At 47.9% G+C, this 15,700-nt stretch overlaps 1 protein-coding gene across 5 annotated transcripts in view; it reads right to left on the reverse strand.

Annotated features, from left to right (window-relative positions):
- The window catches only part of Klhl29 (kelch like family member 29), a 294,873-nt gene that overhangs the window by 200,731 nt on the left and 78,442 nt on the right, over positions 1–15,700 (reverse strand). For 4 of the 5 annotated variants that reach the window (XM_021644969.2, XM_060365570.1, XM_060365551.1 and 1 more), the window contains exon 2: positions 10,278–10,385. The exons of the other annotated variant lie outside the window; for it this stretch is intronic. Coding sequence is in view for 2 of the 4 variants with exons in the window: in XM_060365551.1 (XP_060221534.1) it covers positions 10,278–10,385 (108 nt within the window). In the remaining 2 variants the exon portion in view is untranslated. The remainder of the gene's footprint in view (positions 1–10,277; positions 10,386–15,700) is intronic. 5 annotated transcript variants of the gene reach the window in all.

The raw sequence follows: 15,700 nt of genomic DNA on the forward strand, positions 1-15,700 counted from the left end.
AGCCTGATCCCAGCCTTTCTCCCTCTTCTCTTCCCAATCTTACCCTCATGCCCCTCCTCCCTTCTTCTTCCCAGAGAAGGAGAGACTTTCAAGGAGTACCAATTCACCCTGGCATCTCAAGTCGCTTAGCAATGCTGTTCTGGTCATATGCCTGTCTTCCTGGCCCTGCAGGAGCCATACTGTTGCTTGTGGGCACCTCAGTGGTTGCTACACTCACCCCTATACTACCTCTACCTACCAGGATGAGACCTTGTCATTGATGTGAATGCTGTTCTCTCTGGAGGACAGAATTCTGAACACACTTCAGTGTGGTAGGAGATATAGCAGGGCTTCTAATTCACCCTGCCTTCAGAGGCATCTGGGGACTAGCTGTTCTCTATTTCCACTCAAAACAAAACAAGGGAAAATGGGCTTAAATTGCAGCAAGGGAGATTTAGGTCAGATAGAAGAAAAGCCTGCAGGAGCCACTGGAACGGGTCTTTGGGAGCTGATGGAATTTCCTTCCCTGGAGATCTCTGGGCAGAGAGGCTTTAGTGTCAGAGACAATCCATCCCCAGGGCTTGCTGTAGACGGAAGAGGAGGGAGACTAGTAAAGCCTGGTAAAGTTCGCCTCTGAGCAGGCTTCTCCAGGAATGCCACTTAGCAGCCCAGAGAACCCCCTGATGAGAACAGAAGATGCGCTGCCATCGAACATCTGTCCTTGGGGCTGTCAGGATATCCTCTCTGCTGTATCCCACAGAAATGTCATGCTCTCTGCCTTATGACAAAACCCTGTTTCTCTCATTCCTACTACTGGGGCTGAGCATGGTTCTTTCCCAGGCCTGTGATATAGTTCCCTTCCCTGTCCACCTATCCACAAGCCAAAGCTCACAAGGTCCTGTCCTAGTGGGCCAGAGTGACAGTTCCTGAGCCTCCACAGGACCAGGCAAGCTAGAGAAGGAGAGGAAGTAGTAGACAGCCTGGGGCAAGCCCCTGAGCACACATTTTTTGGAGATGCACTCTCTTTTCTGTATGGCAAGAAACAGGTAGATGGTTTCACATTCACCACCAGAATCCCAGGCTATTCCAAAGGAGGCCTGGAGGCAGGTTTGTGGCTGCTTGTAGCCCATGTGTGGAATTTTTTTATATGTGATTTTACGTAGGTGACACTCTCTGCTCCATTTCCTCTCCTACACTTGTTCTCACTCCTATTTTGATTTATGATGTCTCAATGGGTCCCTCTGTGTCCCACGAATTCTTTTCTAGAACTAAGCAAAGATGGGGGGAGGCGTCGGCGTTTTGTGCTCTTCCCTGGCTGGGGGCTGGGTCTAGCCTTTTCAGGACCCAGGAATGAAGGCAGCAGCTTCCTTTCTAGGACACTCACGGTGGAAAATTACAGGCAATTTGAATTGGTCATGGAGAGGCAGACAATGTCCAGGGAACAACTTACTCTCATCCTGAAAGCAAGGGGCTCAGCCCCAAGCAGGGGATATGCCACTGTGGTAGCCTGACCATTCATTAAGTCAGGGCCAGTGCCTCCCGACAGGCAACACACTTCAAAGGTGGAAGTGAGAGGGTGGGGGTGGCAGTGGGGACTCCAGCTGTCTTAAGCTCTTCTAGAAAGAAGCAAGAGACCCACTTACCTGCCCCCATACCCTAATTTGTCTGACCAACCTGCTGGCTGCAGGAAGAGAGGTTAAAAGGCCAGGAGGAGCCTCGCCTGGGGCTGGTTAATGTGGTTACTGAGAAATGAGCAAGTCTGAAAACCACCGTGGCCACCTTCACCACAGAGCCCGGCCACAGAGGTCGGTGCGGCATTCCAGAGGTGTGACAACTGCATGACCACCACCCCGCCCTGTTCTTCGGAGCAAGCAGCTCAAACTCCAGTTGCTTGAGAAGCCTGATAAGAATGTCTCATGAGTCCAGGCCTTGGTGTGACCCTGTCTGTTGCAGCACCATCTGGAGAAGGAAGAATGGGCTCTCTTAGCAGTGAGGTTGGAACCCTGAGGCCCTCTGGTGGGTCTCTGAGGGGGCCCTGCAGATAGAGGGTGGAGCCAACTCTGTGGATAGGAAGGTGGATCAGGCAGGAGAGGGCACTTTCCATAGAGCTAACCTGGTCCTAATCACCAACGTACAGCCAGAACTAAGGTACACAGTACGGAGACTTGTGGCTCTGAGCACATCCAGAGCCTACAGCTTCTACCCTAGTGGGCAAAAACCAACAAGCCTGTTAGAAGATGGACATTTGGGATTAGTGCCCTGAAGAAATCCCCTCCTGCCGCCTCCCTGGTCCCCATGGTTTGGTCTCCAAATGCTACTAAGATGCTGAACTACATACTTATGCAACCAGTCAGGTTAGTCTATGCAGGTACCTCTAGAGTCCAGCCAAGCCGGGGGGCTAGAGCAGGACATGGGCCTCCCATGCTCCCTGTTGCACTGGGGAGTCATGGGTCACACAGAGACTAGGGTTAGGCAAGTGATGACAGAGTGAGACTCACAGGTCTATCGTGACAGCTCTCATGTCATAGGAACCTGGATTCCAGGCCCAAGGTTCTGATAAAATGACTGTGGCAAGTGACTTGGCAACTCACCCCAGCGCAAAGTTATTCCTCTGTAATAAGCACAGCAGTACTGACACGTACAGGGTACCTGCGTGTGTGTGGGTGACTGTGGTGTGGCGTGGGGCACAGGGGCAAATACAGCATCTTGCATGTAGCCCTTCTTCACCATAGACACTGTGTTTTGCCTGAGCTCAGGGGCAGGTAACGCCTTGGGGTGGGTAGCAGAGGGTGATTTCAGAGTGGAGGCCAGGCCCGAACAGGACTCTTAGGGAGAGGCAAATGACATTGGAGGTGAGCCGGCAACTGCCCTTCAGGAGGGAACTTCCTCAAGGCCACACCCTCACCCTTGCCAAGCCTCATTTAAATGGATTATTGTTTATTGGCAGCTTATTCCATCTCTGGGGTTATGAATTATTTACCAGATAATGACTTCATAATTGTTAATGAGAGATGCCCCAAGGACATGCTGACATATCTTCTAAAGCCACAGTGCTAATTGTGGTGGAGTCCCAGAAGCTCTCATGGGGGGTGTAACCGGTGTCACCCCTGGGGACAGAGCCAGCTGACAGGCCCTTGGGTTTCCACAGTGAACCCACAATCCCCCATGATACAAGTAGCGACTAGGGGCCCCAATCAGTGCGGAGGGATGTGCTTCCATGGTGGCTGTCTGGGATCCTCCTGTATGGAGGTCACCAGCGGACAGATGTATTCCGCAAGCCATGGCAGTGGGACGACTGACCAGTCGAGGCCCGTGGATAGGACACCTTGTTTGAAGGTGCATTTGGTTGTGAAGAGAACAGGAGTTAGGTTCCCATGCTCTGCTGAAGCCCTTGGACCGACAGCAAATCCTTACATGGTGCCACACTTCAGGCACTGTTCCAGACAACACTCTATAACATTAAGTATGCATTTTCAGAACCCTTATTTGCGGCTGAAGTAGCTGAGGGCTGGGGTTATAAACTGCACCACAAAGCGGGGCAGGGCTGGTATTTGAACCCAGGCAGCCTGATCCTTGCAACTATGCTCTGAACCTCTGCAGCTCACTGGCAAAGTGTCTAGAAGGAAAGAAAGAATGGATGACTGCGTGAGGATAGAACAAACATTTCTAAGTGTGGCTTGGAAGTGAGATCGTATATTGAGGGCCTGGGTTACGGCAAAGTTTGCGGAGATCTTCCTGACTCCTAAACTGTGAATCATATTTCCAAGTCTTCTTCATGACACACCTTGGGGAGTGTCCCAGAGATGGTGTTCTAGCCTCTGCCCTCATGAGGGTTCTGGGATGGGATTGGGATCAGGGTTCAGTACTAGCGGGCATGTCTGTAGTCAGTCAGCAGGCCCTGAAGTATGATCTCTGGCTTGGCTCTGTGGGGCCACCCTTGCATGCCTAGAGCAGGCCAGCAACTGGGTGAGTCGCCGGATACATAGGAAACAGTGGGAAGCCCTTAGCAGCACTGAGAGAAGCCTGTGGCCGAAGGAGTGCTGGGTGATGGCCCAGCGTCAGGACTTCACTAGAAGCACTATGCTAGAAAAGATGAGACATTAAGGTTGAAGAGGACAAAGTGCTCCAAGGAGTACATTAGCCCAGGAATCAGGATGGGAGCAAAGTCATCAGAGGCTGGCTGGCACGAAGCAGTTTTCTCTCATTGGATCCAAATGCGTCAGCAGCTGCACCTACGCGCGTGCCTATGCAAGATGGCAGAGCACTCCAAATGCATGTTAGAAAGCCTCAGAACTGGTGTTAAATAAATAATCACACTATTTATTCTGGGATGGAGAGGCAGGGTACCACTCTATGTGCTAATGGGAGGGCGGGGCTCCAGCGCCTGCCTGGGCTGCCTCATGCACGCACATCCCTGAGCACTGAGCTCCAGAAGAGGCCTTCTGAAGACTCTCTCTGAATTCTGATTTTATTTCCATGGTCAGCATCTGCCTGGGTGCCCAGGGAAGGGGCGGGGGTGGGTTAATTGCTACCTCTGTGCTGTTACTAGTTTACTTTGTAAAAGCAGAGATATGCTTTTAATGATTTTTTTTTTTTTTTTTTTTGCTGCTACCTTACAATCCAGATGCTTTTATCTAAATGAGTTGCTACAAATCAAAGGAAGGGCCCACGAGGGTTGCTAGGCTGCTTCGGTCTTACATGGGTGGGAAGGCAAGCTTCGGCTCTCTGAATGAGGCTTAAATATCTCCACCCTCTCCCATCCAGCTTGCTTATAAGTTAGAGGCAAAATACTGATTGGCAGCTGTAACAGACGAGCTTCGGAGTGGCCTAGATCGGAGGCTCCAGAAGCAAGCAGCATGGTCTCCAGGCTGCCATGGAACTTCTGTTTCTAATGTGAGCTCTGGGCTGGGAATTCTTTTTATAAGGTGACTGCAGTGTTGCCAGTGCTTCTCGTGGTACCCGGTGTTATAGAAGCTGCTTCAGAAATACTTGCAAAGCGGGCTCCCCCACAGCACTTTGGGTAAATTCTTGCTGCATCCTTCACATGTTCTCACAGTGTGTTTGGTTGCTGGTCTCCCTGCAGGAAATCTCATTAAGAACAGAGCACTGGCCGGAGCTATCTGGATAGCAGATGCGGGATAATGCATGGTGTGGCTGCCAATAAGCGCTTCTAGGAATGAAGGAGTGAGTGCTGTGGCAACCTTTTGCTTCACGGTGTGCTGAGTATGCATCCTGCAGTCCCCACTGCTTCTGGCACTGTCTGTTCCAGGCAGAGGTCACGGTGGAGGGAGGGGAGAGAAAGTCAGGATGATAAGATAAAAGTTTAAAGGAATAGTTTATTTGTTTTAATGAGACAGCATCTCAATATGCAGCCCAGGCTGACTTCCAACTCAAGATCCACTTCTCTCTGCATCCTTAGTACTGGACTTATAGGCATATGCCAACAAAATGGATTAAAAATACTTTTGAGCAGTTTTTAATTGTGGGCAAGTCAGATCATCTATAATGGATGAAGATACACAAGTTTAAAAGCATGGTCACTCAAAAATGCACAGATGGTCCTTTACCAGTGCAACGCTGGCAAGATCACCAATAGCCTACTCTTTTTCTTTTTTCCAATTTTTGAAATTAAAAAAAGCGTTCTATCCTAGGCATATCATAGAATCCAGGCTGGGGTTAACCTCTATGCTTCAGTCCCAGCTGTCTTCACAAAGGGGACAAATTCCCAACTGTTCCCAGAAGTCCTGGCCACCAATGAGGGTGCCCACCAGCTAAGGAAGGCCACTTAAAAAGTCAAACTTTGACACAAAATCAAACTCTGAGGTTTTCAGAGGAGCTATTTCCAGCCAAGGTGACAAACAAGGTTTTTGAAGATAGGCAGAATGAGGATGTGGCCCTTCTGCCCTCCTGTTACTAGCTAAGTGGAATTCCTATGCACATATAAGCTCTGCACTCCCTGGTTCCTTCCAGGGTATCTCCTGCCTTCTGAGAGCCCAGGTATTTGGTGACAGTTTAAACTGGGAACAGCAATTCAAGCTAGATACTATCTAGTGAGAACAATTCAATTAGAATTCCTGGTGGACAGACCCAGTCCTCTAGATTGGTAAAGCTGTGTGGGCCATGGCCCTGTGTCCTGAGGCTGGGCACTGCTAGCCAGGTAGCATTACTGACCCCTCCCCTCAGTGTTCCTGTACAGTCATTCCCTGGTATTCTCTCAAAGTCCCTCATGCTCTCCCCTCATCTTTCCTCAGTCTCCTGACAGGTGAGTTCAGAGATAGTCTCATTCCATAGATAGATAGATGCTCTCACAGTTACTGGTACATTGGACATCAAACTGGTGGGATGTCTCCAGTTCCAGGGTCCTCTCCATCACACGATGTGTGAGGATATGCAGTGTCTAGAAGAGCATGGCCTTCCATACTTATGTGCCAACCCAGTCCTATGATGGGACTGTGGAGAAAAGGCCCTGTACTCCAGAAGCTACTATCAGAGAAGGAAGAGGAGACCCTAAGATAGAGGATACAGACACAGTCAGGGAATGTAGAGTGGCAAGGAACCTCCTGTGAAAGCCATAGGAAACAGCAACAGAGGGACTTTATTTTAGACAAGGTTTAATTCAAGAAGGACATTGAATGGTAACTGATAGAGACAGAGGACCCAGCTAAGTGCCCGGTCCAGGGCACAGGTGAGGAAGAAGGAACAGAGGAAGCTAGAGAGATAGAAAACTGGGAGAAAGCCTTAGGAGTTCTCAGCCTGTGGGTCTCGACCTCTCTGGGGGTCCCATATCAGATTTCCTGCATACCGAGGCTTACAGTACACTTCATAACAGTAGCAAAATTACAGCTATGAAGTAGCAACGAAAATAATTTTATGGTTGGGGTTCACCCCAACATGAGGAACTGTATTAAAGGGTCACAGCATTAGGAAGGCTGAGAACCACTGCCTTAGGCGATGGGAGGAAAAGGAGCCAGAGATCTGCAGTTCATACAGCAATGAAGGGCAAGGCTGTATGACTCTATGATAGGAGGGAACCCACTGAGGCTTGGGAAAACTTTTGATGGAAAGGCACAGAGGGTTCTAGAAAGTGGCTGTACAAGAACATACCAGCCAGGGTGAAGGTCCAGGTAATGCCATGATGAGGGACTGTGTCCAGATGGTGGCCATGGGTACATTGCTTTATTCAAGGGCTCAGATGTCCAGTGGAGGAGGTGGCTATCCCCAGGGTAGGTCGAGGAAGGCAGCAAGAACACAACGGAACACATATGGTGGCCAGAGCAGCACTGAGATGTCTCCATTGCCCATCCTTGATGTAGGGGCCACAGAGGTCTAACAGAGATGGACAAGGAACCAGCACAGGAGAGGAGGAACTGGGTACCTCAGGGAAATGAGGCTCCCCGGAGTAGGGAGATGAGGCTGGCAGTGGACAGAGTGTGGTGGAAGGGTGAAAGCACCATCACTTTAGGGAAAGTGAAGCTGTAGTGAGTGCAGACACCCAGAGCCTGCGCATGAACAGCTCCCATTTACTCACGTGTTAGGATCTTGAAGGTATAGGGCATACAGGGATTTTGTTTGCTGAGTGGGGAGAATCCTTGGAAGGACTGCATGAGATGTTTCCACAGACCTCGTGACAGAGGCAAGGGGTACAGCACAGGACTGTTCTCAAGGTTGAAAGAGATTGGCACTGGCCTTCTACCTGCTTGAGGGCTCAGAGGTCTGTTCCTACCACTCTTAGTCCAGTCTTCAGTTCTGCACAGCCTGGAGTCTCCAGCTCATGGCAGCACAGATGTCAGATTTCTCTCACAGAGCTTCTGGGACCCTTCTTACTTGGGTGATTTCCATCCAACTTCAGCGGGCAGGCAACAGCTCTCCAAACAGTGTTACTGAATTGGCCTGCTTTGTAACAGGACCCAGGAAACTGGTCCAGGAATGCTTCTCCTGGTCAATAGGGACCATAGTGGGCTTCAGCATCTTCTCCTATCCTCTGGAGGTGTTAGTGGGCATCCCCACCAGGAATAAAGAACACATCCAGTACCAGGATGTAGCCATATATGATGGGTACTCACAGAAACAGACCTGACTGGGTGCAGAGTCGGTGTTGGTGGATGTGGACAGCCATGATTCAGAGTTGCATTAGACACAGTTCCCACCCTTCAGGAATGGAACAATGGAAGGTCCGACAAATATCCAGTACAGGGACAACAGTCTGGGGGCATGCAGACACTAAAGCCTTCAAGAAAGTACTCTATCTGGCATGCCCAGTGAGAACTGTCAGATAAACCTCCTCCTGAATCTATATGCATGTCTGCCCAAAGTTGGGACAAATCCCAGTCCCATGCCAAACCTGCAGTGGCAACAGGGAATAAGAAGAACGAAATTAGGGTTATCATTTAAGGAACCAAAGTCGCTACTCCAGGGCCTCATTTCCTGGCACACAAGCAGTGCAGAAAAACACAACGAAAGCTGATTTGAAGTGAAGCACACCTACGAATTTCTTCTTTCCCCTCTGTTTGCTGGGAAGGAGATGGTTCCCAAACCCCATGCTTCACTGACTCAACAGCCACAGAAGCTAAACATCCCTCAAGGCCTAGGACAATGGAACAGTCCATTCACCCCAATCCCCAAGTCAGAGATAGTATTAGGTTCATGGCAACAGTCCACCAGCTCTCTGGGTAAGGAGCCCATCAGTCCTTCTCCATGCTATGCCTTCTATATTATGAGGAGGTAGCTGCTGGAGGCATAGTTGGATGGTGGGCACCTTCATGGTGGCATCTGATCCAGGCCCAGCCTGTAGCTTCTTCTAACTTCCTGGTTATAAGCTCTGCTACCTATAACCTGGGATCCTAGAAGCACAGGTTCTTCTCTGTCTCTTGAAGAATCTTAGAATACTATATTATCTTTAATTGCGCTGTGATTGAGTACCAAGACTCGGCTCTTGGACCAACAGAGAATTCTGACATAGAAGGGACCCTTGCTGTCCTAATGCTCTAAGCTAAGTTCAGAGCATCTGCTGGTCCCAGGCAGATGCTGTGAGGCTCCTGCTCGGAGGTGCTGAAGGATACGAGGCTAGGTCCGCTGAGCCTGCGCTGTCCTGAAACTCTGTACTCCCACCCCATCCTCAGCCTACTTCACTGCATGCTAAGGTCTTCCCCTGAGTGGCAGTAAATGTCTGAGCGTTGGCAAGTTCAGCTGCAGGCTCCATCTCTGCTGCGGGCACGGGCCTGGCTTGCTGGCAGGTGACAGAACAATGCTGTAGCTGCTTTTCATAAGATTTATGCTCTCACCAGGTAGGTCACAACTTCCTCCGGCCCCTGCCTGCCAATCCCCACCCTGCTCTCTCCTGGATTGACAGCCCTCAACCTAAATGTTAGGCCAGATCTCTCTAAATTTAACATCAGGAAATAAAGGGCTGTGCGAAGCACATTCTCTGAAATGTATTTTGTGGTATTGCCACAGTAGACGATTCAAAATATCCTGGTAGTCCACCTCTAGGGTATTCATAGGCTAAGTATATGAAATATATCTATACACACACTCATATACAGGTATATGTAGTCCTAAAATAGAAAGCTTTGACAAATGATGACAGAGAGTTTTAATCATTGAGACCAAAGGCTGCCTTAACACACTGTTGGGTCAAAACAGCATTTGCCAAGTAGTAGTGGGTACAGTGTGATCACATGTATGTATGTATGCAGACCTATGTGCACATTTTATCTATGTAAGTGAGAAAAAAAGAGACACCAAAATGTTTATCTCTGTAGAATATAATTATGTCATTTACACAATGATATAACAACATATATATGTATATAAACACACACACACACACACACACATATGGATGTTATAGGTTGAATCCAGGGCCTTGTGTATGCTAAGAACTCCTCTGAGCGATTCCCTAAGTTCTTAAAAAAATTATCTTTTAAAACCTATTTTTATGATACTTAATAATACATTTTAATAACCAAAAAGCTGAATTATAAGATTTGAACTTTTTAAACTACAAAAACAAAACAAAACAAAACAAAACAAAAAAACCCCAACAGTTTTGAACTTCAAGGTTATTTGGCTGCTGGTCATGTCCAGATCTAATGCCCCACAGACACTTGAGATCTGATCAGGGCCAACATGGCTCAAGGAGCCCTGGGCACCTGTGTTTCACACACCTACGGCAAAACTCTCATCAACCATTAAGTAAGGGATCAGTTCCATCTCCCTCTTCCCCAGCCCCTCAGAATGAGCGAAGACGCCCAGGTAGGATGTCTCCCTCACTCCAGGTTTATTAAGCAGAGACCTACCTTCCGCCGTCCGTCTCTGGTGAGCTCAGGATTTGTCCCCAGGATGCAAAAACTTCGATGACCACCAGCACTTAGCAAAGCATGGGCATAACGGGGAAGCCAGACAGTCTGGAGAGAGAGAGAGGGGGAAAGAATGGGGTTGGGGTGGGGAACAACCATCAATTTTGTAAACTATCTATTCTGGAGTTCCAGTATCTTCACGGATTCTTGTCTCCCCCTCAGGTTGTTCCCTGATGCTGACCCTCCTCCTATGGACTCTCTCAAACAAGGGTACCAAACCCTACCACAGCACACCCAGATGAAAGGGTACAGTAAACAGTACCTCATCATCTTCTCCATCTTCCAAACAGGCTAGCTCTAATCCCTATCACTGAGCCATTAGCATGGAATAAGAGCAAGAATGATGGCATTGTTTCCCACCTAATCCACACAAGGCAGTTCAAGATTCTTTAATCTAGCGCTGAAAAGGCCATAAACTCCAGAATTACAATAACAAATCATTACTTCTTTTAGACAATGGGGAAGAAGACCTTGAGGAGGCAAAGAATGGAATCCTCCTTGGAGAGAAATGTTTTGAATATAGATTTAATACCTACTAGAAAGGGGCTATCTATTATGGGAAGGTGGGGTGATTCCTTGTTCACTCTTTCAAACGTAATATATGAGAAAGCCATCGCCATGATGGGAAATGGCATTCTCCCTGCAAAAGAGCGGGACTGTCATTACCTGGGAATCAATATATTTTTTTAATGGAATATATCATTAGCAATTGATTTTCCTTTTTCCTCTTAGCACTCCAGGGTCCCGGCTAGCAGGAAAAAGCTTTAATGTGGTACGAAGGATTTGGGCAGGTAAATAAGTTATTGTAAACGAATCCCAACTCATGGCCAGCCTGAGCTTTTTCAGCTGCCTCTGACAGGGACACCCGTGAGCCATATCAAATAGCCATTGGAAAGCTGAAGGTGGCAGAAATATTACTTTTCCCAAGGACAGAGTGTTCCATTTATGATTAAGAAATAACCTCTGTGGGGAGGCAAAGGGAGCCAAGGTCACCATTTAATTCTGACACCGAGCCAAAGTCGTGAATACATTTCCTCTGCCAAGCCAGTGTGATGCATGCAGAGGCTTCGATCACTCCAGCCACAAGGTATTGGCAGCAATGGTGATCAGCAGATCAATGAATTTCTGGGAAAGATCCTCAGTAGATAGCTTTTGGTGAAGAGGGAAGGCTAGAAGATAGTGGTCACACTGATTTTAGGTTTGCAAGAACCTCACTTATTCATCCATCCATTCATTCATTCATTCAATTTTTTCATTAATTCAATAACTAGTATGCCTACAGCGTATCAGGCCATGTTCTAAAGAATGGAAATGCATGAATGAACAAAACAAAACAAATATCACTACCCTCGTGGAGTCCACAGTTTGGAGGGTAGAAACAAACAAGAAACAATGAATATAAAAAGTGGACATTACGTTAGAAGAAGGCGAGTACTGTTTGTAGGGACAGGGTAGGACAGGTTGGGAGGGTGCTATCTGAGGACCGCTGCACAGTTTCAACAGTGTGCGGTCAGGATCGTAGGGGGTGACAGTGATGCGTGTTTTGGAAGGGAGTGGGAAATGGGTCACACGGGAGTCTAGGACGGAGGGAGGAGGCACTGCAAAGGACTGGGGGACATCATTCCGAGATCAAGGAGAAAGCCTCTGTGGCTGGACACTGCAGAAGATGGCTGCTGGGTATTCTGATTGTGGAGGGTCTTGTAGGCCACTGTAAAGGGTGTTAATCAAAAGCATGAGGGTCCTGGCAACCAGACATCTGAGAAAAATCTCTCAGAAATCCAAATCTTCTCCTCAACCCAGGCAGTTCACATCTTTCCCGCCAGACAATCCCCATGTTCAGGGTTGTACCCGAATGAATACAGCACAGGGCAGACAGGAGGCCAGAAGGCGCAGCGGTGGGGAGGCGCACAGAACAGTCTATGAGTTACTCTTGTAACAAGGGGCTTGTGTTCCTACTCTTACTGTGATAGACACCACTTGTAGAGGAGATCCCTGTGAGAGTTCCACACGGCATAGGCCGCACGCAAAGCCACGTTCTTTTCCTCATATGAAGTGACTCATTTGCTAGTGTGCTGGAGCCATCCCATTCACCCATCCCGCTTCCTTATTCTGCTACCTGCTCTGTGTCCTTTGAGGCACACCTGAGGTCTGTGGGGTCTCACTGTGGTGCCGGCATTGTGACCACGGTGCACAATGGGTCACAGCTCATCATCTTTCCTTTTCAGACGGTCTACAAATTACACTCACTCACCCATCCTCTGACTTCTGGTTAGGTTCAACCTACATGGGCATCAGTAGTAGACCAGGTATGGGTTAGCCTTGACCCTGTTGTGTCTTCAAGTGCTGGCTGTGTTCCTCAGATGAAGGTGATAGCGCTCCCTGAGAGAGACGGCATCCCTCCCCACCACTAGTTTTTTGTTATAGCTGCCTCCCCCTGCACCCTGCAGCTTAAAGGCAGTAATTACCTCTATGCTCATTATTAGCGCTGGGATATTGCACTATTGTGGTGTCTTTATACTGCACCTATGCTTCTGTGCTTTGTTCTTTTATTTGACTCTCTCCAAATGATCCATTAGAACCTATTTGTTACTTTTTGGAGAGGATTAAACCCATGACTTTACAATGGGAATTTTTATATAACTACATCATGGTTTCGTGATGCTGGGTAAGTTACTAATTCCTAGGAATCCATTTCTTTTTTGTTTTAATATTAATTACAGTTTATTTACTTTGTATCCCAGCTGTAGTTCCCTCCCTCATTCCCTCCCAATCCCATTCTCCCTCCCTCATCTCCTCCCATACCCCTCCCCCAGTCCAATGATAGGGGAGATCCTCCTTCCCTTCCCTCTGACCCTAGCCTATCAGGTCTCATCAGGGCTGGCTGCATTCTCTTCCTCTGTGGCCTGGTAAGGCTGCTCCCCCATCAGGGGGGTGGGATGATCAAAGAGCCAGCCACTGAGTTCATGTCAGAGACAGTCCCTGTTCCCCTTATTAGGGCACTCACTTGGAGACTGAGCTGCCATGGAAGAACCCATTTCTTATTTCTCAAACTAGAGAGCTTGGTTTGTGAGCCCTTCAACTTCTCATCAACATCACCCCCTTTCGGCAGCGCACATCTCTACAGTGCCACCAGCCATTACATGTCCCCAGCGAGAGCTCCCAGGTCAGGACGCTCCTCCCTTAAAGGGTGTATAAAATGTTCTCAGCTTATATCTAGCCCTAGTCTACGTATTAGTGCTTTATCTAGTCACATTTTTCCTTTCTTGCTGTTTTTTGTCTCATCCAACCTCCATTTCTTGCAGTCAGACATGGGGCTAAAAACAAGTAGTAGCTTAATACTTGAATCTCAGGTCTGTGTCACCAACGCCACCACGGTGCACAATGGGTCACAGCTCATCATCTTTCCTTTTCAGATGGTCTACAAATTACACCCACTCACCCATCCGAATTCTGCTTTAATGAGCTACTTGGCATCGAGAGTGATTTAAAGTCACTAGAAATCCAGTTTCAACGATTGCAGACCTGCTTCTGTGCTTCTGAAGCACAGTGAACAGCAGTGTGGCTCAACAGCCAGAGGGTGCAATGGCGGTGCTCATATCTTGGTGCTAGCCTACAGAATTTATCAAGAGGGAAATCACGGCTGGGACTAGAAATCTAGCCAACTAAACCGGGCTTGTGAGGTCATGGATCACAGAGGAGAACCTACCTCTGCTACCTTACTAAAGGAGCATAATCCCTAACTGCACACTGCAAATATCTATCCTTCGACCTGCGGTAAATATAGCTCTCACCCCTCTTCCAAAAAACTCCTCCTTAGAACGGATGTTAAAATGCGAAGAGCAAGGAAGGGTAGGATGGCCCAGCCCAACTACAACACAATGTCTGAACCTAAGGTTTGGGGAGCTTTACAAACGAGGAGGCAGAAACATTGTAAGGAACAGGAATCTGTCTGTTGTGAGCTTGTGTCTCCTAGAAATAATGGGGAATCTTCACTCAGGGTACCTCAACAACACGGCTGCTTGAGCGAGACCTCAACAAAGACAACACCATCAGGCATGCTAACATGGAAGGGGGAAATCGCTCAGGGCCCCACTCACAGGCAAAGAGTTACAGGCAACTGAGGAGTGCTGAGAGAAGCAGTAGTATTTTCCCAGGGACAAGCCAGCCCCCTGTTTGGTCTTCCAATGCCATATTGTCAGCCCTGAAATCATATAATCATTTAGCATTACGTGTAAGTAATGTGTGTGTGTATGTGTGTGTATTTAAAGAAAAGGCATTCTTGATATTTGAGAGGGAGTGGAGGGAGGAAAGGAAAGGAGGAAAATGATGTGATTAGATTTTAATTAAAAAAATAAAAATTTGGCTCTTTGGTCTCCCCACCCCCGAAGGGAGGAGCAGTCCTGTTAGGCCACAGAGGAGGGCTTTGCAGCCAGTCCTGAAGATACCTGATAAAACAGGATCAGATGAATGGGGAGGAGGTCCCCCCTATCAGTGGACTTGGAAAGGGGCACGGTGGAGATGAGGGAGTGAGGGAGGGACTGGGAGGGAATGAGGGATCGGGACACGGCTGGGATACAGAGTTAATAAAATGTAACTGATAAAAAAAATTAAAAAAAAATAAAAATTTAATAAAAAGGGGTTATTCAGCCCCTTTCTAGTAATAATTCTTTGTGTTGTTTTGAGGCAGGGTCTCTCTATGCACAGTTGTCTTGAGGCTTGCTATGTGGATAGACTCTGCTAGTCTTGAACTCACAGAGACCCTCCTGTCCCTGCTTCCTGAGAGCTGGGTTTAAAGGAGTGCACCACCACATCTGGCTCCGCTGTCGAACCTTCCGTTTCCGAAGCTCATGACCTGGGACAGCATCTCAGGATGGAACCCAAGAGGTCACAGGGACATGATCAAGCCAAACTGATCCCTTCTCTTCCATTAACTGAATTACCAAAGGACAACCCATGATCTTAAGAAAAATAATATTAAAAACAAAAGAACAGAGATTTTTTTTTTTAAATCACACTAGGTAACGCCGCTGCATGTAAATGGGATCTACAACCTTCACCCCCACCCCCACCCCCAGGCACTCACCAGAGGAGACAGACTTTGACAAGACAAAGACCATTATGAAAACAAGAACCCGGAATGGGCTGTTTGGGTTAAATGCTGAAGAGATTTCAAAATCTAACTCAGAGAGCCATTTCAACTCAAAATCTGTTGGTACAGATGATTCCTGACACGAACCAAACTGATAGCCGAGAGAATTATAAACAAAGGCCCTAGGAGTTTTTATGTCTCTATAAAAGACACCAATTTTTTGGAGAGAAACTGCCCGCAGAGAAGAGAAACCAATTAGGGAGTCTCCAGTTTG

The sequence above is a fragment of the Meriones unguiculatus genome, chromosome 1 (assembly GCF_030254825.1).
Source record: "Meriones unguiculatus strain TT.TT164.6M chromosome 1, Bangor_MerUng_6.1, whole genome shotgun sequence".
NCBI lineage: Eukaryota > Metazoa > Chordata > Mammalia > Rodentia > Muridae > Meriones > Meriones unguiculatus.